Genomic DNA, 19951 nt, shown 5'->3' on the forward strand with positions numbered 1-19951 from the left:
GTAGATCATGATTTACTATAAAAGGGGTTCGTGTAGAGATTCCTTATGTTGATTATACATTTGGGTACAGATGTCACTTAACTTACAACTTTCAATCATCAAACTGAACCTATAGCTTATGGCTTATGATCTATGAGCTATAGACATAGTTATGTTATAGTATATGACTATCTACAATATCAAATTTCATAAACCAATGTCATCTATTGTTTAAACATAGCAAATTTAAAACTAAACCTGTAGTTTCTATATATTATTGAAATAAAAAATATGAGCTTATTCAATATGATTATAAACCAAATGTAGCTTTTGGTTTACCATCATCACGATTTGATAATTTTAATCTATCAACACCTTCACTAACAGCTTCTTCATCATCACCAACAACTTCTTTTTCAGTCTTAACAACTGGTACATCAACTGCAGATTCATTCCATTCTTTCAATTCCAATTGATGTTCACGTTCAATAGCATATTTAACAGCTTCCAAGACATTTTCACATGTATGTTTTGGTTGATATTTTGGAACTGAACCATCTTTATAAACACCAGTCTTAACTAAAATTGAATGCCATGATGTATCATGAGAATTTGCAAATCTAATATCTGATTCTGGAGTATCACCAACAAAATAAACAGTTGATGCAGGTGGTAAATCTAATGAAACTTGACCCAATTTTTGAACAGTTAATGGTTCATCATCATCTTCTTCATCTTCAGAATCTGAATCAACAAAATCACCATTTTGCTTTCTTAAACCTTCATCAACTTGTTCTGCAACATCATCATCTTCTAAATCATCATCATTTAAATCATTCTTTTCTAAATAATCATCCAAGACATCTTTTCTCCATTTACCTAAAACTTTATTTGCATAACGGAAAGTACCACGTTGAGGTTTACCAAATCTTGTAACTTTTAATTCTTTACCAGTATGTTCTTGATATAATGCAGCAATAGAAACTTGTAAAGCACCCATACCATATCTTGTTAATTTATAATCTGTAGCCCAAACAAAATCTGAATGAGCAAAATATATTGGTGGACCTTGATCAAAAGTTTCTGAAATTGTACCCATTACACCCTTTTTAGATAATAATAATTCCAAAATAATTTGTTGATCAGCAGCCCAATTTCTTGAATCTGCAAAAACCAAAATACCATCAATTGGAATCTTGGAGAAATCAGCATCTTTGGTAACTTTTAAATCTTCTTCAGTTAAATTATAATATGGAGAAACTGATGGATTCCATTTCATAATATCTAATGGAATATAAACATTTTTAAAACCATATTCTTCAGCAACTTTACGACAAGTATCACCAACACCACCAACAACCAAGACATTTTTATAAACATTAACTAAATCTCTCATTGGAGTATGACCTTGAATAACTTGATCTTGAGTAACTTCAATACCTAATCTTGTTGATAATTCTTTACATCTAGCAGCTTCAGAACGACCACCACCATTTGTAATAAAGATATATGGAACTTTAATATTATATTTATTTTCACCATTTAATAATTTTAAAGCTTCAACAGCTTCTGGAATAGTTTCAGGACCACGAACAATAACACCATCAATATCAAAAGCAAAAGCATAAGAAGCAACACGTTGATGATCAATAACTTCTCTCTTGGTACGAATAACTGATGAACCACGTCTTGAACTTGAAAAAGATGATTTAGAACCTGATTTCTTTAAATTTGTACTTGAATTTAAATCAGTCAATTTTGTCATTGACCCACCCCATTGATCACTTAGAGAAAGGGATGAGACTCTTTTAGCTCTTGTTGGTTTCAATTCATCAATCCCATCATTGTTTAAGAATGATGTAGACTTGTGTATCGACATTGTTGTATAATAAAATAATCAATAAAATCTATAATTACTGATCAAAAATTAATAAAAGTAAATAAATTTTAAGGAAATTCACTTCCTTATATATTAAAAATCTCCACGTACTAAATTTGAGAATATAAAAATTCGCGAAGACGTCACCGAATTTTCGAGAATTGCAAAGTTGCTAAAAAAGTGAAAATGCGCATAAAAAATTGCTAAAATAGGCTATAAAAATTAGACTGCATTGTTTTAATTTACTATACAAAAATATACAAAAGTATTCAATTGATGGTTAATTGATTGGTTATTTATTCAATTGATTAGAAAATAAATGGAATTAAAAAAGATTTCTTTGTTCCATATTTTTGTTGTTTCTTAATACTCCAAAAATACATTTGTGTAGCTCCAACAGCTAAGAAAATCAATGTAAAGATATTTGGATTTAATAAGAAGACACAAATCCATCCATAAATTTCCATTGTATAATTTGGACTAATGAAAATTTCAAAAAATCCTCCAGATGGTGGAGTTCTTGGTAATCCTTTTCTAACTGTTTTATCACCTAATAATCTTAATTGAATATGTGTAACTGCATTGAAAAATTCAGCTCCAACCCAAATATAAAAAATATAATCTGGATTTAAGTATTTTTCTAATTGAGGAATTGATAAATTACCTAAATCTAAATACATTAATGATAATGAACCACCAAGAACCCAATAATGGAATGAATTTTTAAATAAATTAAATAATGGCATTGTTGAATTTGAAAATTTATGAACTAAGACATTTTCAATTTCTCTTTTACCATAATGAATTAAATTCATTTGATAAATTAATTTATATGAGATTGGGTTTTGAGCTAAATAATTATAAATAAAATAATGAACCAAAATTGGACCAAAATATTCAATTAAATAAACAGTTCTCCAACCAATTTGTGGACCAATATCTTTAACATAAACCTCGGTTTGATCCAATAACTCTTCATTTTTATTAATTAATTTACCATTAATTGATGTAATTCTTAATCTATTCTTGTTTAATTTTGAATGAGTAGATAATTGTTGTACCAGGGCATTATAATCTGGTTTAACCAATTCAATGGTTGTTGGTTTGATGTTTTTACTTCTTGGATTGACTTTGATAGAACCCATTGTGATCAATTGATAACCCTAATTGTTAACTTTCAATTGATTCAATTGATCATTTCTGATCTGATCTTAACAAAAAACCTGTTGAAAATCCAACAAATTCAAAAAAATCACAAACTTGATGATGTAATTGATTAGGTAATATCATAGATTGTTACCCTCTTTTCACGAAATATCTGTCATTTATTTCACTGTTCAATAAATTTGTTTTTTAAATTTTCGCGTTTTCCTTCGCGAATGCTGGTTTACTTTACTTTTATTTAAGTGAAAAGTTGAATTAAGCGCTAGAAAAGAACTACTTTGATTATAATCAAATAAGATCAAGAAACTAGACTATTATTAAATACAAGATGAAGTTGGTACGCTTTTTAATGAAACTAAACAATGAAACCGTTCAAATTGAATTGAAAAATCAAACCATTATTCAAGGTACTATAATATCAGTATCACCAAATATGAATATAATTCTTAAAAAAGTTAAAATGAATATTAAAAATCGTGATCCTCAATTATTAGATTATATAAATATAAGAGGTAATATGATTAGAGATGTTATATTACCAGATTCTTTAAATTTAGATGTTTTATTACAAGAATCTTCAATTGGATTAAATAATAAAAAAAGAAAACAAGATTCAACTACAAGTGTTGGTGGTGGTAATGTTAAAAGAGTTAAAAGAGGGTTATAGAAGGGAATATTGTTTGTTATATTGAAACCCGGTGTTCTTTACTTATCAGCGTGCTTTGTTTCAAAGTGACTACTATGTTATGGCTAATGAATTGTATACTAGTGTAAATTAGATTTCATGTATTATATTATATTCGTAAGCTCATTAATCACTATCACTATCATCCTCATCTGAACCATCACTCTCATCATCACTTTCATCATCACCATTGGTCTTCATATATGGTAAATTCAAACCTATAAACATTTCATCATTTAATAACTTATCAGCAATTTCATCAACATAACTTAATTTATATTCTCCATGTTCATATAATCTAACTTTTCTATAATCATTCAATTGTTTCTTTAATAACCCACCATCTCTATAAACTAACCTTATGAAAACCATTGCTAATACTTTCAAATATTTAAATTTCCCTTGATTTAAATAAAATTCAATAATTTCTCTTTGAGGCATCAATTGAATCAATTTAACTAATAAACAAATAAACCCCATTGGTTTCCCACTTGTCTCAAGACCACCAACACATCGTATCTCAACACAACGATCCAATATTAAAGCAGCATTAACATTAAAACAATATTGTTTCCAATATAAAGAATCAAATATTCGTTCTCTTATGATTTTTTCAATTAATAAGATGGAATTTTGTCCTTTATGTGTGGATTTTGATAGTTCTCTATCCACAATGATTCCCTTTCCAACCATGGCCTTTATAATCCTTTACAATTCTCAATAATCAATTCAATTTTAGTGGATTTGATTTTAATTTATATACAAAATTTATTTATGCCCTAGTTTATAAAAATTCGCGAAGTTTTCAGATTTTCAGAAGTTTTTTTTTTTTTTTTTAAAGTGCAATTTTTTTTCAGGTATAAAAAGAACAAAAAATTTTCCATCTGAGATTTTACTTTTTATATTACTAGAATTTATCAAAAATACTCAAAACAATCATGGTTTTTCAAGATTAGATGTATTATTTGATCAGTGGATCAATAGAAAAGATATACAAATTGTACGTGCTCCTCAAAGATTAACAATAATACCAAATTTCAAACAAACAAAATGCTTTTTTTATGATGATAACGTTGTTCACTTCTTTCCCAGTCCGATTTCGACCATGACGAATTGGGATACTAACATGTCTTTAAATTATCGTGCCTTGTGCCGTTTTTTCTATGACCTATACTTGCCAGTATTAACAATCCTGATCATTTGTTTGGAATTTGGTATATTATGTCTATTTTATCAAGGTTATGTTACTAACTATTTCAAAGAGAGTTCTAATTTTAGTGATTTTATAACATTATTATAATGATTAAATATCTCATAAAGATTCAAGGTGATGATAATATCCATAAACATTCGCAGTTTCCTCGGTAGCTTACGCTTGAACCCATCAATGTATGCCAGTGACCGCCCATCGACCTTCCTAGGATGTCTGATTGAATCTTTTTTTTTTAATCATTTATGATTTGTTTATATAGACTACAAATATATCTTTGTACTTTATTACATTTATTGTAGATTATAATACACCAAATGGTTTTGGTTTCCAATTTGGATATGGTTCAAAATTCTTAATTGGATATGTCTTGACTAATTTAGCTTTTTTCTTTAAATTTTCTAAATCTGCAAATACATCATCAATCTCTGTAACTAGTCTTGAATTAATTTTAGCCTGAGCGGTTTTATTTAATGAATTTTCAATACTGTTGATCTTCATGTTTATTAATTCTTTTAATTCATGATTTTGTTGACCATGTTTCTCATTAATTTTTTGTAGAATTTCAATATTGAAACCATGATTAATTTTACTTATGATTTCAATTGATTTAGAGATTTGTTGGTCTTGTAAATGTTCCACTATCCATATAATCCATTTAGTTACTTGTTTCATTTCATTTGAATTATATTGTTCTTCATTAGTTTCTTCTTCTTTCAAAATTTTTTCAAATTTTTCATATTCATATTTTTTAAAAATTAATTTATCTAATAATTTCCATGAAAATTGATCATTTGATTTAATTAAATATAAAAATAATGGTTCAAATAATAATCTCAATTGTTCCCATTTATATTTCTCATTAATAATACAATTTTGAAACATTAAAACTTTGTAAAATTTCTTATTTTCAATTCCTTTTTCTAATAATTTAACAATTTTCCAATATTCTTTACCTTCTTCACTTGAATCTCCAAACTTAATAAACTTATTAATATCCATTCTCCTTATCCTTCTATATTTTCTTATTAAATCTTTATAATCAACATCATTTTCTAAATCTTCTTCTTCATCTAATAAATCATCTTTTATTTCAATTTTATCCCAATAATTCAATTGAATCCAATCGAGAGCTCCATTAATACCAATCTCTAACATCTCCAGACTTGGAAGAGATTCATGAGTCCCTGAATGTCTTAATTCAACAAACCAATTTGGTAATCCAATTTTTTTAGCTAATAAATTTAATGGTATTGCAAATGTACTTTGTTGTGAAGGATCTAATAATCCATTAACAAATCTGATTAAACACATTGTGGAACTTAATTGTAATACCGTTTCATTTTGTGAATCATCATTTTGTATGAATGAATTCTTGGTTTGTAATAAATATGCAGTTGATTGTAATAAATGTGGTAATTTTGTTCTTGTTTCTAATGATAAAATTCTTTGTATGGCTCTTTTTTGATCTTGGGTATTGGAATGGAATAATTGGGTTCGAAGGTCTATGAGATCTTGTGAAGACCTGAATGCTGTGTGTCTGGGGTGTTTGTTCATAGTTGAACTGGGATTTAATTTGGTGCTGCACATCTGATCCTTTTGTTTACATTTGATTAGAATAATGTTAATTTTTTGGTGATGTTTTTGGTGTATAATTTTTTTTGGTGGTATTTTTCCGATGTGATGACTTACACATTTCCGATGGGATATAAGCTCTACAATGTTAACCACTACAATTAATTCAATGTATTAAATCAAGGTCCATTATATTTCATTTTATACAAGTGATTTCAATTCACCATTTGCCAATAGTAACACTTTCTCAAACTGATTAAAAATTTCAGTAGGTATAACGACTTTACCCTTTGTTCTTAATTCATTTAATTCATCAGAAACTTCAACAGCTTCATTCTCCAATATTTTCAATATAGATTCTTGTATAGAAACTAGTATCTTATTATCTTTGGTAATTCTAATTAATGAATCTTTTAAACCTTCAACTTCAACTTTTTCAGGAATTTTCTTTAGGATTTGTGGATCAAATAATATCCCGGTATATTCAATTAAAACTTTTATAAAATTTGGCTTTTTAATACCATATTCAAGGAAAATTTGCCATAATTCTGATGATTTTTGCTCTGTGGCAAATTCAATAGCTTGTTTGGGATCATCCATTGTTTCTATTATTAAATACATTGCTTCTTTGGATTTTCCAACTTTACCTAATAAATAAACTAATTCTTCATTAAAATTTTTTAATTTCATAATTTCCATAACTTTTTCAATATTATAATGTTGTTTTTTCTTTAAATATGTTAATAATTGACTTCTATCAAATTTTGAATATAATTCAACCATTTCAGTTTCATAAAGTTCAACTGATAATGGATCAACTTTTGAAATTTTTTGTAAATAAAGAAATGTAATTATTTCTAAACCTTCTTGATTTAATAATGGAATTATCTTGTGTGGTATTATTTCATGTCTATTTTCAACAAGTATATCAATTATATGTGATGATTTTTCTCCAAGAATTTGAATTGGTGCATCTTTTAAATCTTCTTCACCAATTTGAAATCTAATAATTGTTGGTAAATATTCAATAAATTTTGAAACTAAATGATTTTGTGATAATAAATCAATTGTATTAGGATCTTTTAATTCAATGAAATGTTTAATTGATGATGATACATCTTGAGTCTTAAGGTACAATTCTGCTAAACATCTTCTTAAAATTGATAACTCAGGTTCAACTTCTAATTTATTTTCAATTAATTCTTCAATTCTTTTATAATCAAATAAAGAAGTATCCCATCTATTTAAATATTCAAAAATTTGATCATTATCATTATTTAAAAACCATTCCAAACATTTATTATAAATCTCCTTGGGACATTCATCAATTTCTAATGGTAATATTTCTGCCAACAAGGGGATTTTATCACTATGAATGAAAATCCATGCCCATTGTTCCCATTTTTCCATTGTATAATCTTTGAAAACTTGTTCAGTTGGATCATGAATTGTTAATATTTGTTTTAAAAATCTAGCAGCTTGAAACCAATTATTATCATCTAAATAAACTTGAACTTGCTTTATACCAATATTTCCCCTTTGTTCTTTAGTAATCAAATGTTCACTCATTTCCCATGCTTCTAAAAATCTTTCTCTTTCGACAAACCAATTAAATCTACCCAAAAGATCAAATTCTTCAGCAATTATACCATCTGTTGCACTAATAATGAAAAATTTTGATCTTTGTGAACCAATATATTGACCTAAATGGAAATCATTAATTCTTAAACCTTGATATCCTTTCAATACAATTTCATCTGTAGAGATTTCTCCATGAGTTATAGAATTTATAACTCTTAATTCTGGTGGTTGATCTTTAGAATTTGAAATTGTTAATACAATTAATGAATCATCTTTAAATGTTGCAATACCACCAATCAATCCATCAATACTATACTCAAATTCAACACTGATATTAGCTTCTGAGCTTGGTCGACTAAAACTTGACATTGCTGATGAAATTCCAAAATTTCGATCACCTTTCCTTGGAGATCGTATACTTGTACTAATTTTTATACTCCATATATGATCAACCCATCCAATTAATAATCTATCTCTTTCTAATTGATTTATCCTTGGCCATATAAGTTCTGCAGGTGGAGAATTCTTAGGTCTATTCAATTTGGTTATTATATGTTCATTTGATAAATTTAGTGCAGTTATACCATCATCACTCATCCATATAAGTACTTCTTCCATAATAACAAGCCCTACTATAGGACCACTATCTTCACCAATGATTCTTTCAGTTCTATTACCAAGCCAGTTTGTAGTTGAAATTATAACTTGACCTTTTTTATTCCCATAAATAAATGACTTTGTTTCTTTATATTGACCATTAATAACAACGGAATAAATTGGTGTTTTAATATCATAAGCTACCGTACTTGCTTGATTATTAGTTTGTACTTGATTTATTGAAGAGATCACAATAGTACCATCCATAGAAGCAGCTGCAATATATGAACCATCAGTATGTATCGATAAAATAGGTGATTTCCTAGCTCTAATTGTACCTAAAGATTGTAGATCTGGATTTGTAATGTATAAAAGACCTGAAGCTGTACCGAATGCAAAGACATGTTCATGAATGAGACAACTCGAGACGAGTTCCTTGTTGAAAAATGTTTTGGGGAGTTGTAAGAGTCTTGAATACTTGAGCATTGGTGGATCTTCATCTTCCTCTTCTTCTTCAGAACTTGATTCTTCGTCCTCTTCCTCATCTTCGTCTTTCTCTTCATCTTCCGTATTATCGTTATCATCGTCATCCTCTTCTTCTTCACTATCACTCCTTACCACTCCATCATCCACTTTCTCAGCGCTATTTCCATTACCATTGCCATTCACTTGATTCCCATTCGACTTCTCTACCTTTCCCAACTGTTCTTGTTCTGTTATTTGTTTTGACACATTGGTATCTTCACTCTCCAGACTCATTTTGTACGACCTTTGAGCGGTTTTTGATCCGTTGAAATCCCAAAATTTAGTATTCTTCTTCTTAATACTATCTGATTACCTCTATCTTGAATCTTTGGGTTTAAATTGACCTTGTTTTGTTGTTCAAAAACTTTGAATTGTTGATGTTTTGAAATTCTCGCCATACAAAAAAATGGTTGTTTTTTTTAAATTCCAATAGACGCCAAAACAATCAAAACAATCAAAACCATCGTCAAAATTATCAAGATCGAATACAAACAAAGTCACTACAAAATGTTTAAAAATCAATCTCTCTATTAAATAAAAAAAAACTTAGTTGGAAGCTATCAGACTTCTTGAGGTTGGAAAAGTCGATTCAAATGTTGGTTAATCGATTTGGATCTTCTGGTGGTTTGGTCTTTCACAAAGGCAATTGTATCATGGAATGCCAAATTCAACTGTCCTGCTTTGGTTTGTTGCAGACGAATTCTTCTGGTTGGATCAATGTCTTCAGAATCATCACCTTCATCGTCTTCCAAATAACCATTGTCATTCTCATCGTCATTTCTTCTATATGAGATATGGTAAAGCTCATCCAAGGCATCAACATCTTGATCTTCATCTTGATCAAACCCAGGTGGAGGTCTTGAATAATCACCATCATAACTCTTTCTAGAGCTAACAGCACCAGTACTTAATCTGGTCACAAAATCCTCAGATTCAAAAAGTTGAGCTAATCCATCTTGATTTTTTGACAAAACATGAGTTCTTGATTTAGAAAGACCACTTGAACCAGCTTCTGAAGTTTGAGATAATTGTGGTGGAATTGGAAATATTGGAGTGCTTGGTTTAATTGGATCTTGTTCCAGCAGGTTATTTTGCAGCTCCTGCAGCTCACTATTATTGGTCTGATTGTCTGTTGTTCTCCATTTTTTACTTGAATGGCGTCTTATGGAAACATTCGATAATCTTCTCTTCAATTCACTTCTAAATGTTGATGGTTGTGAATGTTCTTTTGGCTCTTCTTCTGAATTATTTTCATTCTTCTTTGCATCTATAGCATCATTTTCACTCTTTGCAGATGTTGATTTCCATCTTTTACTTGAATTATGACGTCTTATGGAAACACTAGAAATACGTCTTTTCAATTCACTTCTCAAAGTTGAAGGTTGTGACTGTTCATGTTGTGGTTTACTATGTGGTAACTTTGATGGAAGTGATGGTGTTGATGGATGTATTGGTCCAGATGAATATTTACTTGAAAGTTGTTTCCATAATCTTAAAGTTTTCAGTGACAATCTATGAAGTGTTGAACCAGCTTCTGATTTGTTAATTCCTTCATCTTTGGAGTCATTGATATTACCGGGATCTTCAATAGCCGTATGGTCCAGTGCAAGATTACCAACTATACTTGAATTATCAACTGCTGTATCACCGTTATAATTTGTCTCTGGGCTATTCTCAACATCATATTCATCCAATATCAATTCACCATCTTCTGCTGAAGCATAATTCAAATAGCTTATATAAGTGTCATAAATGGGATCATAACCACTACTTGATAATTGATCCAGTTCAGTATGATTTGATGATTTTAACAATTCAGAATTAGTTCTTTCAGCAGAATTTTCATCATCTCCAATATTCAAAGGTTCAACAGGTGATTCAGTAATAATATCAATAGGTAAAGCTTCTCTTAATTCATCAATCAGGTCTTCAACTGCATGGATATCATCATCAAAATTTTGCTTTTTCTTTGGATCTTCATCATTTGAATCTGGTGTTGGTAATCCGCCAAATTTACTATTGAAAAATTTTAAAGGAATTGTAAACATGGATTGGAAACTTGAAGCTGTTTTGGTGGCTAAATCATGACTTGGTGACTGATGCTTAGATAATTGTGGTGATTCTTCAGGAATTGGAGCAGTTGGTAAATTTTCAATCTTGTGTAAAACTAAAGGATGTGTTTGTTCAATATAAGCAGATGTGGAAACTGAAGCTGCAGTATTAGAACCTGATGGACCACCTGAATTGATTGGGACATCTTTAACTAAAGAATCTGGTGTATTAACATATTCTGGTGAATTTTGAGATTTGTATCTTGAGATTTCAGTTCTTGAAGAATTTGCAGTTGTAGTTGCAGTGTTTTGATAAACTCTAATAATACTATTAGCTGACATCTTATCGATGTTTCAAAACCACCCTCTAAATACCAATATAAATGAACCTCCTTGAATACAATAAAGAACCGCTTCAATGAATTTACTTCAATCCTTCAAAATTATTGATTTTTTGTTTTTGAAAAAGGTGGTGATGTTTATATTTCATCTTTGTGTCACTCGGAAAATCACAAAACCAAAAAAAGTATGGGAATAGAACTACAACGGATCGTGGCGCTTCATATAAATATCATATTATTAGCTTGAAAGCTCAATGGAAGTCATGTATACCATGAGGATCTTTTAAATCTAATGCTTTTTGTTTTTTCCGCTCATTCCAATGTAGCGTTTCACTAATCCTTTCAAACCATGCATTTTTAGAAGCTGATTTCCTTATACAAGGAATTGGATAACGACTAGCAGTAACCGTAACGAAATCACCTTTACCTAATTCTACTCTATTTTTACCATCAAATGAACACCAAGCTGTAGATCTAGCATCATATGGTACACCAAGTCTCAAAATTATAGATTCTGGAATAACCAAAGGTCTAAATGATAATGTATGTGGACAAATTGGTGAAATTAAGATACCTGGAATCTCTGGATGAACAAGTGAACCACCTGCACTTAGAGAGTAAGCGGTAGACCCACTGGGTGTTGAAATAATTAATCCATCAGCTTCCGCTGTTGTTATTGCTTCTTTATCACCAAATACTTCAAGTGATGACATCACAGCATTTGGACCTCTATCAACAACAACTTCATTGAAGATACAATATGTTTCAGAAATTTGATGAGTTTGACAATTTGAGTTTAATTTTGCAATTTGTTCAGTTAATGATTGTTTAGGATCTGAACCTGTAATTGACTTCATTATAGTACATTCAAATCTCATTCTTATTGAACATTGATAACCATTTTCAATTATATCAGATAAAATATCTTCATGATCCTCAACATTAAAATCTGTTAAAAACCCTAAACTACCTAAACTGAATGCTAAGATTGGGGGTATTATAGTTTGAAATATCCAACTTGCATAAAGAACTGTACCATCACCACCAAATGTCAAAATCAGATCAAAAATTTCAGGTCTATAAGCACATTTATCACCAAACCAGAAATGTATTCTTTTAGCAAAACTTGGGTTTTGAGATATTATATCCTGATATTGATAATAATCATTTGTTTTCAATTCTTCTTGTATATAAATATTAATCTCTGAATTATAATTTAATAAAAACAATGAAACTATTCTTGCCCAATGATTTGGTTCATCATCATAAATTTTAGTCAAAATCATAATATTAACCATCTTTGCTCTAATATGAACATGATTCAAAGTTCTTTCGATTTCTCTAATACCTCCAACAACTTTTCCTAGTTGTCTTTTAGTCATTAAAGCTGATGATAATCTTGACAAATCATGTTCAAGACATTCCTTAATTTCACCCGTTGAAGATCTGGATTCATTCAATTCATCACCTGTTGAGCTTGATGGATCTTTTACCGCGTTATGAGTCTTTCCACCTTCATGAGGTTCAAATATCTTTAGATTGTGCAATTGAGCATTCAATAACGATGGGATAACTGATTTTGAGCCTATAGAGTAACGTTTTTGTGGGATTGGTGTATGTGGAGTTGAAGAGTCTGAGCTTGAAGTACCAACGTTTGTCTCAAGGATCTTCTCACCATAGGGTATATTGGACCCATCATCATCTTGATCATGATTTGATTCTGTGAATGTGAATTTCTCCAACTCGTTCTGAACTTGTTCTGTATTGACCTCTCTCAAATCAAGACTTCCCTCTGGATCTGATTTCTCATCCAGCTGTTCAGCTGTGACTGGTGGTTTAGAAAATGGTGAGTAAGGCCTATCCAACGCTGGGGATTGTGATCTATTAATATGAGCCATTGTTGAATTGATTTGTAGTTTTATTGTTGTTGATCTAAAGTATTGCTCTAAACGACGAGCTGGTATAAAATGGCCAAAAACACAGCTTTGGAAACGGTTGAAAATGGACAGCACTGATATAATACCAGAGAGTCACAATATTCACCAATCTAAGAGTAATATCAACAGCAAATTTCTGCTTTTTTAGAATCAAAACCCCAAACAAAGTGAAGAAACTGTTTATTGTTTACTCCATAAATTTTGCCTATCGACCCATTTTTTTGTAGATAATCCCGAAGCCCGGTGTTGAAGTATTTTTGAGAAGAACAAATTCAATACTCAAGATTCATTGAACTACTGGGAAACTCCAATATAATCTATTATTACAATAAACTATTCAAATATGGTGACTGCTATTAAAAATTTCGAATATGATCTCAAAAGAAACTCCATTCTTATGGAGGATACCATTGTGAATGTGGAAAGTTGCTTTGTCAAGTCTAGATTATATGATTTCAAGTTGCAAGACTTATTTAAAATCCATCAAAAGAATAAGTTAGAGACAGAGGCTGATTACTATGTTGATGTTGAAGATACAGAGAAACTTTGTGAAGCAATTGATGAGTTGAGATATGAATTTTGCAACCCTAGACTATTAGATATTATAGAAGACAAGGTTGATTTTCTACCAGATACAAATTATCCAAAGTATTATCTGGGAATCTGGTACATTGCTTTTGAGATCGATTTGTTAATCCAATGGCCTCCTTCTCAAACTTCCCATACAAAAGATTCCTCAACGTCAAGTGAACAAGCCGCTAACGATAACTCCAAGTTTACGAGAGGTTTCAAACTCCTGGAGTTTGACAACGTTAAAGAACTGAGAAAAGATGACTTTAAGGCAAACTTTTATCAATTGGAATATTTCATAAAGCAATCCCTAATGAAATTTGATCATAGAAAGATCACTGATATCCTTAATGAGCTTTTGTTCAATTGTATCAAATGTTTAGAAACAAGTTCCAGTTCGTATAATCCAGAATTTCAAGATACTGAAGAAGAAATGAATTTTTTACAAGAAGGTTTTAATACAAGTATACTGAAGCCTTTGCTGGACTTTTTTAATGGATTGATAAATGTTCATTGTGGTGATCCAGATAATAGTTCTAAATTTTTAAAAAGTGGTAATATACCAGCAACAAGTCCAAGTAAGATTTTGAAAGAAATATCTACTGAAACAGGTGAAGGTTATCCATCAGATTTAATCAATTTCCCATTATTCAATGGCTCCGAGGATATCTCAGTAAAATTACGGGTGAATCAAGGCTCAGTGAATTGCTTTGGTGCCCAAATGCTAGATTTAAATCACTCCAACAAATTTGACCCTTCAACCAAGTTTAAAGGTTTGAATACAGTCTTCAGAAAGTCTCTACAATATATACTACCAAGACATTATACTCATTTTATGCTTACCAACTTTATCAAGACTCTTTATTTTGAATTTCCAGTGTCAACAGGTGGTGTTTGGAATGGTGATGATCCAAACCATGTTATATTGAAAAAAGAACCTTTATATTTTTTTCTTTTTGATAATTCTAAGGTAAGAGATCCAGATAAAATGTCATTACAAGCCATGCTTGCATTACAAGTGTTTGATATAATTAGAAAAATAATGCCAGAAAATATTATTTCATTTAAAGGCATGGATCAACATATTGGTGCTTCTTATAGAGTGATTGACGAATCCACAGATGTGAAATTTGGAAACTTTTCTTTAGATCTAATGAAGAATGGGTTCAAGAAAAAACAAGGGATTACAAGAAAATCAAGTAAACGTGGTAATAATGAAGATTGTTTGAATAAAATTGACTATATACCAGCTTCACAAAACACAAAAGCAAAGAAAATATCAAATAAGAGATTCAAGAAATCTAATAAATTCCAAAGACAGCCCAATTGCAAATTAAACCAATATTTAGATGGTATTTTCGATTTACAAATTCAAATGGAAACAAAAGATTTTGAAGTTTTGGTAGATTTTACTAATGCAAGCAGTTTTAAGTTGTTCGTATCTTCCAAAGAATTTTTGAATAAAATTACTATAAGAGATCAATACAAAGATTATGCATTATCAGATCAAGTTTTTTGCAAAATCTATGATACATTTCAGCTAAAAGATCTATTCAGTTATTCATCAAGAATAAGTGGTTCAAAAGATTTTGATGATGTTCAACTGAATATCATGAATTCATTAGAAGATATAAAAGATATTGATGAATGGATCAATCATGATATGAAAAGACATTTGTTCAAAGAAATTATTGCTTTGAAAAGAATTGAAAGTTGGAATTCCATGAATGATGAGTCAAATCAAATCAACACTGCCAAACTACTACAATATGGTTGGTTTGATGATTTAACATTAGGAAATGATAAATACTCATTATTTGGACCTTTTATGATATTTGAAAAGATTGATTTCATTAATGATAATGAAATTTCATCTTTGAAACGTGAAGAAAGTTTCAATAAACAAGTTGAGTTATTGAAAAAGGCAGGTATAACCCATGGAGATTTAGAAAATAAATACAATTACTGCTTCAACAGTGATGGTAAATGTTTCATTGTGGATTTTGATATGTCTACGGTTGATAATGATTCAATTCTAGAAAATGTTTTTGATAATATTGATTTTTGGCCTCCAGAAGATAATGATTGAGCTCATGGACCTTGATTGAAGTTGAAGTTATAAAGATAATCTGACAGAATCATTATATTAAATTCAAAGACTTATACAATGAGTTCATTTTCAGGTGCCATATTGGGATAAGGTAAACCCTTTAAATGTCCTCATATGATAAGAAACAAGATTCATTTATATAGATTCAAATAATGCAATATAATCTAATCATTAATGACAATGAACTTTTTATTTAAGTACGACCCTTTAAATCTCTACATATTTCAGATTTATAACATTAATAGACGTATAATATTATTCTAAGATTATTATAAAAACGACGTTTTCAAAATTGAAATATAATTTGATACAATTAGTAAATTTATATGATTTAATTAACATTGTGTTTTTTGACCCATTAATATAGGCCATTCGGCGTTGAAGTTGCGCTCATTGGAATAATTATTGATGGGTTTTAATGTGATGGAGGTTGGGTCATTTGCTGCTGCCATATTTAAAAACTCATGAAATGAATTAGCTTTATTTAATCTTACTTCATCAATGAAGTATTCTAAATGTTTCTTGATTTCATCTTCTACTTCAGTATCTAAACTGTTTGCTAAAAAACTTATGTATCCAAAATCCTGATAAATGATATCACGAGCAGCATTTGGTAAAATATCCAACTTTATTAAATCACTTTTTAGTGAAATTTTTAAGCTTTTACATTGCTCATGTAGCTGTAATTCATAACGTAATGGAGCAACAGACTTTAAAAAACACATTTTTCTTAAATTTGTTTCAGAAAAATAAAGTTTCTGCAACGGACTAGACAGCTTCAGTTGTTTGTAATTGTTTAAAAGATCCACAATGGTATCTATCATCAGAGTTTTTCTCTCGGTGTAATCTATGTTGATGAGACTATCTTGATAATATATAGATGGATTATTAAATCTGGTGTAATGTTGCTCTTGTAAATGTTGCTCTTGTAAATGTATCTCATAGCCCCAACTATCTAAATTATAATGGTTCATATAAGATGTTAATAAAACGTCTAGAACACAATCAATATATTTGTTTATTGTCAGATCACTGTTAATGACGTTATAAAGCTCAACATTTGCTCTTTGATCATTCAAATATGTTTTAATTATTCCAAACAAACTACTTGCAAAATTTTCAACCCAATACTTTGATGGAAGTATCAGGTCATGATCCATAGGATTTTCACAATACCAATAAAGTGAATTGGACAGCTGTAATTGCAATTTGAAATTATCTAAAATCAAATTCAAGAAATTGTCATTCATTTCTTTTAAATAAATGATCAGTTCATTGGAAAAGTATGAGTTTTTGTCAGAGATGAAATAAGTTTCTATCTCTTGTATTAACAATTCCCTGATTGATGAATTTTCTAAAGTTTTCTTAACTGAAGTTGGACTATAGCTGCAAGATCCGTCTGATCTCAAATAAAGGGTAACTGAATCTTTAATACGAATATATTTATGATAGCATGCATGTAACATTAACTTGACCAGCACATACAAATATTCAAATAATAGAGCCAAAGCAGCATCCAATTGATCCTGCTGGGACGTTGGATATTCATAGGAAAGACCATTTATAAATGTAATAAAACCATCTCTCTGTGATGAGCAGTAAATGAAAAACCAAAGACCACAACAAAATAAAAGATGCAAGTACCAATAATAACCATAAACATGTATCATAACAGTGGAGAAAATTCTGAAAGCCATTTGGGAAACTTTATTCACACGTAAATTCAAAAGGATGAAATCTGATATGTAACTGAATTTATAATTTGAATTGAAGCTTAAAACCAATAACGAATTACTAGCACCAATTATAACCAATAATGTAATAATTGCAAGATTAATTAGCCAGATGAATTAAGCAAACTCTGTAGCAATTATATTGGCGATTGCTCTTCAAAGTCCAAATCAAATGAAGAATTCCATTTTGTTTTGATGATTTTGATTTTCTTCTATGGATATTCGTGGTTGCCGCTATGAAGTTGTTTACAAAACTGTTTTTGTGTTTTTTGAATTTTTAAAGGATTGAGGATGTCGGATTTTGGCGCCCTCGGAGAAACTACACATTTGTATGGAACAATTATATTGCATCAATTATACATTAATCATCTTTTGGCTGGCTTATTCACAAGCGTAACCACAGGTTTAAGCTCCACAATATCGCCCAAGCTCTCAGATGACATTGAGAAAGCTTGCCCATCTGTATTACTATCTTCCTTATCTCCTATAATCAAGAGAGATGTATCAATATCTTGACAAGTCACTTCAGAAGACATGGTTTCCACAATCTTTGATATCAACAGATTGAAATCATTGGATTTAATAAACTGTCTATTGTATATCTCAATTTCATGGGTAATTATGGTAGTATGCTCGAGAATTTTCTTAATATAGCTGTCCCCTTTTTTTCTAATCAAATATTTAGATTCCAAACTCCCAAACCTACAGGGAAAATCCACAAATGGATTCTGCAAATACCTGAGATCATCAAAATTTGTTATTTTTCTCATACTGGCTCTTAAATCATTGTAGTAATAATCAAAAACTGGGGAGAGATGAAGCATTTCTTTGAAGTAAACATTTTTGGGAAATTTGTTATTTGAAACTATACCAGCTTGAGTCTTTTCAAATCTACTAAAACTAGATTGTACATTAATATTTTCACCCCATCTATCCTCATCGAAGCTATCATAAAGTTCTGCAGTAATAAATGGTTGTAGTTCAACATTTAGTTTCTTTACTGATATTTTTCTACCAGCTTTTTTCAAAGCTTTTTTAGCTAAAGATTTTTTTGAATGAACAATATCATAATAGCCATACAACAATGAAACATCGACAGTTAAATGCTTGATTGTAGCTTTCAATAAAGACTTTGGATTTGTTAAAATGGTTTCAAAAAGAAACTTTATCTTATTTGGATCAGTTATAATTTTCGCAGGTCGACTTTTATAATTAGAATAATCCTTTTTAGATCTCACATCTAATAATTCATATTCATAATGTGCACTTTGTTTATGTCTTTCATATATTTTATAACTTTCATAAGGTTTATGTGGGAAATCAGGACCATATTTTAAGAAACAAGCATCACTTTCTCTCATCTTCTTTGTATTACTAGCAACCAATAATATTTGTAAATCTTTGAAATCTTTATAAATATCTGGAGCGAATGCTTGATAAAATGTATTATTGATTCTCATTAACAATTTTGGATCAATATGATATTTCTTTGTTAAAAGATACCAGATATCCATTGGGAGCTTACCAGTATGAGTCGGTTTCATGGCGCTGATCAATTCCACTTCAACTTTAGAAGAGGAACCTTGTAACATTTTCAATGGGTTCTTGAAGGGGACGAGTTGTATTGAAGTGATGATGAAATATAATATTGACTTGACTATATAGATGATTGGGAAGAATAATACCTTGAATCTCCAATAAGAAACAAGAAAAGGTCTTATATATTTTCTTTGAAGTTTTTCATATGATTTATTTGGTCCACTCGCTGCACAGTTTATACTTATATAATAACCGTAAAAGTAATTGAAGATGTTAACAATAACTGCAAATATTTGGTAGGAGCGTAACATATTTGTATGTGTTATAATTGTTTTGTTGTTTGTTTATGATAAAGAGCTAGAAGAGAAAGAAAGTTATCAAGAAGGTAATTATTTCATTCTATTTAAATACTTTTCAGATATTCTAAAGTACTCATTGATGTAACTCAGAAACTCGCTCTTTAATCTCGTTTATA

General features: G+C 29.8%; 11 protein-coding genes across 11 annotated transcripts; 2 read left to right on the forward strand and 9 right to left on the reverse strand.

Moving 5' to 3' along the window:
* Positions 1-289: 289 nt before the first annotated feature.
* BN7_4590 (Cat eye syndrome critical region protein 5) lies at positions 290-1858 on the reverse strand (the record flags this gene model as incomplete). The annotated part of the gene is made up of 1 exon (XM_011274823.1): positions 290-1858. The coding sequence occupies one exon, from the start codon at positions 1856-1858 to the stop codon at positions 290-292; it is 1569 nt and encodes a 522-aa protein (XP_011273125.1).
* Positions 1859-2166: 308 nt separating this feature from the next.
* On the reverse strand, positions 2167-3003 carry TSC13 (trans-2-enoyl-CoA reductase (NADPH) TSC13; the record flags this gene model as incomplete). The annotated part of the gene is made up of 1 exon (XM_011274824.1): positions 2167-3003. One exon carries the CDS (start codon positions 3001-3003, stop codon positions 2167-2169), a length of 837 nt encoding a protein of 278 aa, XP_011273126.1.
* A 347-nt stretch (positions 3004-3350) lies between these two features.
* Positions 3351-3689, forward strand: SMD1 (mRNA splicing protein SMD1; the record flags this gene model as incomplete). Its single annotated transcript, XM_011274825.1, has 1 exon — positions 3351-3689. One exon carries the CDS (start codon positions 3351-3353, stop codon positions 3687-3689), a length of 339 nt encoding a protein of 112 aa, XP_011273127.1.
* Positions 3690-3833: 144 nt separating this feature from the next.
* PRP38 (U4/U6-U5 snRNP complex subunit PRP38) lies at positions 3834-4400 on the reverse strand (the record flags this gene model as incomplete). The annotated part of the gene is made up of 1 exon (XM_011274826.1): positions 3834-4400. One exon carries the CDS (start codon positions 4398-4400, stop codon positions 3834-3836), a length of 567 nt encoding a protein of 188 aa, XP_011273128.1.
* Positions 4401-5220: 820 nt separating this feature from the next.
* On the reverse strand, positions 5221-6474 carry LAS1 (rRNA-processing protein LAS1; the record flags this gene model as incomplete). Its single annotated transcript, XM_011274827.1, has 1 exon — positions 5221-6474. One exon carries the CDS (start codon positions 6472-6474, stop codon positions 5221-5223), a length of 1254 nt encoding a protein of 417 aa, XP_011273129.1.
* A 219-nt stretch (positions 6475-6693) lies between these two features.
* Positions 6694-9429, reverse strand: BN7_4595 (CLH domain-containing protein; the record flags this gene model as incomplete). Its single annotated transcript, XM_011274828.1, has 1 exon — positions 6694-9429. The coding sequence occupies one exon, from the start codon at positions 9427-9429 to the stop codon at positions 6694-6696; it is 2736 nt and encodes a 911-aa protein (XP_011273130.1).
* Positions 9430-9755: 326 nt separating this feature from the next.
* On the reverse strand, positions 9756-11588 carry BN7_4596 (uncharacterized protein; the record flags this gene model as incomplete). Its single annotated transcript, XM_011274829.1, has 1 exon — positions 9756-11588. The coding sequence occupies one exon, from the start codon at positions 11586-11588 to the stop codon at positions 9756-9758; it is 1833 nt and encodes a 610-aa protein (XP_011273131.1).
* A 250-nt stretch (positions 11589-11838) lies between these two features.
* Positions 11839-13485, reverse strand: BN7_4597 (putative inorganic polyphosphate/ATP-NAD kinase; the record flags this gene model as incomplete). The annotated part of the gene is made up of 1 exon (XM_011274830.1): positions 11839-13485. One exon carries the CDS (start codon positions 13483-13485, stop codon positions 11839-11841), a length of 1647 nt encoding a protein of 548 aa, XP_011273132.1.
* Positions 13486-13867: 382 nt separating this feature from the next.
* On the forward strand, positions 13868-16183 carry BN7_4598 (uncharacterized protein; the record flags this gene model as incomplete). The annotated part of the gene is made up of 1 exon (XM_011274831.1): positions 13868-16183. One exon carries the CDS (start codon positions 13868-13870, stop codon positions 16181-16183), a length of 2316 nt encoding a protein of 771 aa, XP_011273133.1.
* Positions 16184-16539: 356 nt separating this feature from the next.
* BN7_4599 (uncharacterized protein) lies at positions 16540-17901 on the reverse strand (the record flags this gene model as incomplete). Its single annotated transcript, XM_011274832.1, has 1 exon — positions 16540-17901. The coding sequence occupies one exon, from the start codon at positions 17899-17901 to the stop codon at positions 16540-16542; it is 1362 nt and encodes a 453-aa protein (XP_011273134.1).
* Positions 17902-18302: 401 nt separating this feature from the next.
* On the reverse strand, positions 18303-19529 carry BN7_4600 (uncharacterized protein; the record flags this gene model as incomplete). Its single annotated transcript, XM_011274833.1, has 1 exon — positions 18303-19529. One exon carries the CDS (start codon positions 19527-19529, stop codon positions 18303-18305), a length of 1227 nt encoding a protein of 408 aa, XP_011273135.1.
* Positions 19530-19951: the final 422 nt, after the last annotated feature.

This window comes from Wickerhamomyces ciferrii, contig 00178 (genome assembly GCF_000313485.1).
Source record: "Wickerhamomyces ciferrii WGS project CAIF00000000 data, strain NRRL Y-1031 F-60-10, contig 00178, whole genome shotgun sequence".
NCBI lineage: Eukaryota > Fungi > Ascomycota > Saccharomycetes > Phaffomycetales > Wickerhamomycetaceae > Hansenula > Hansenula ciferrii.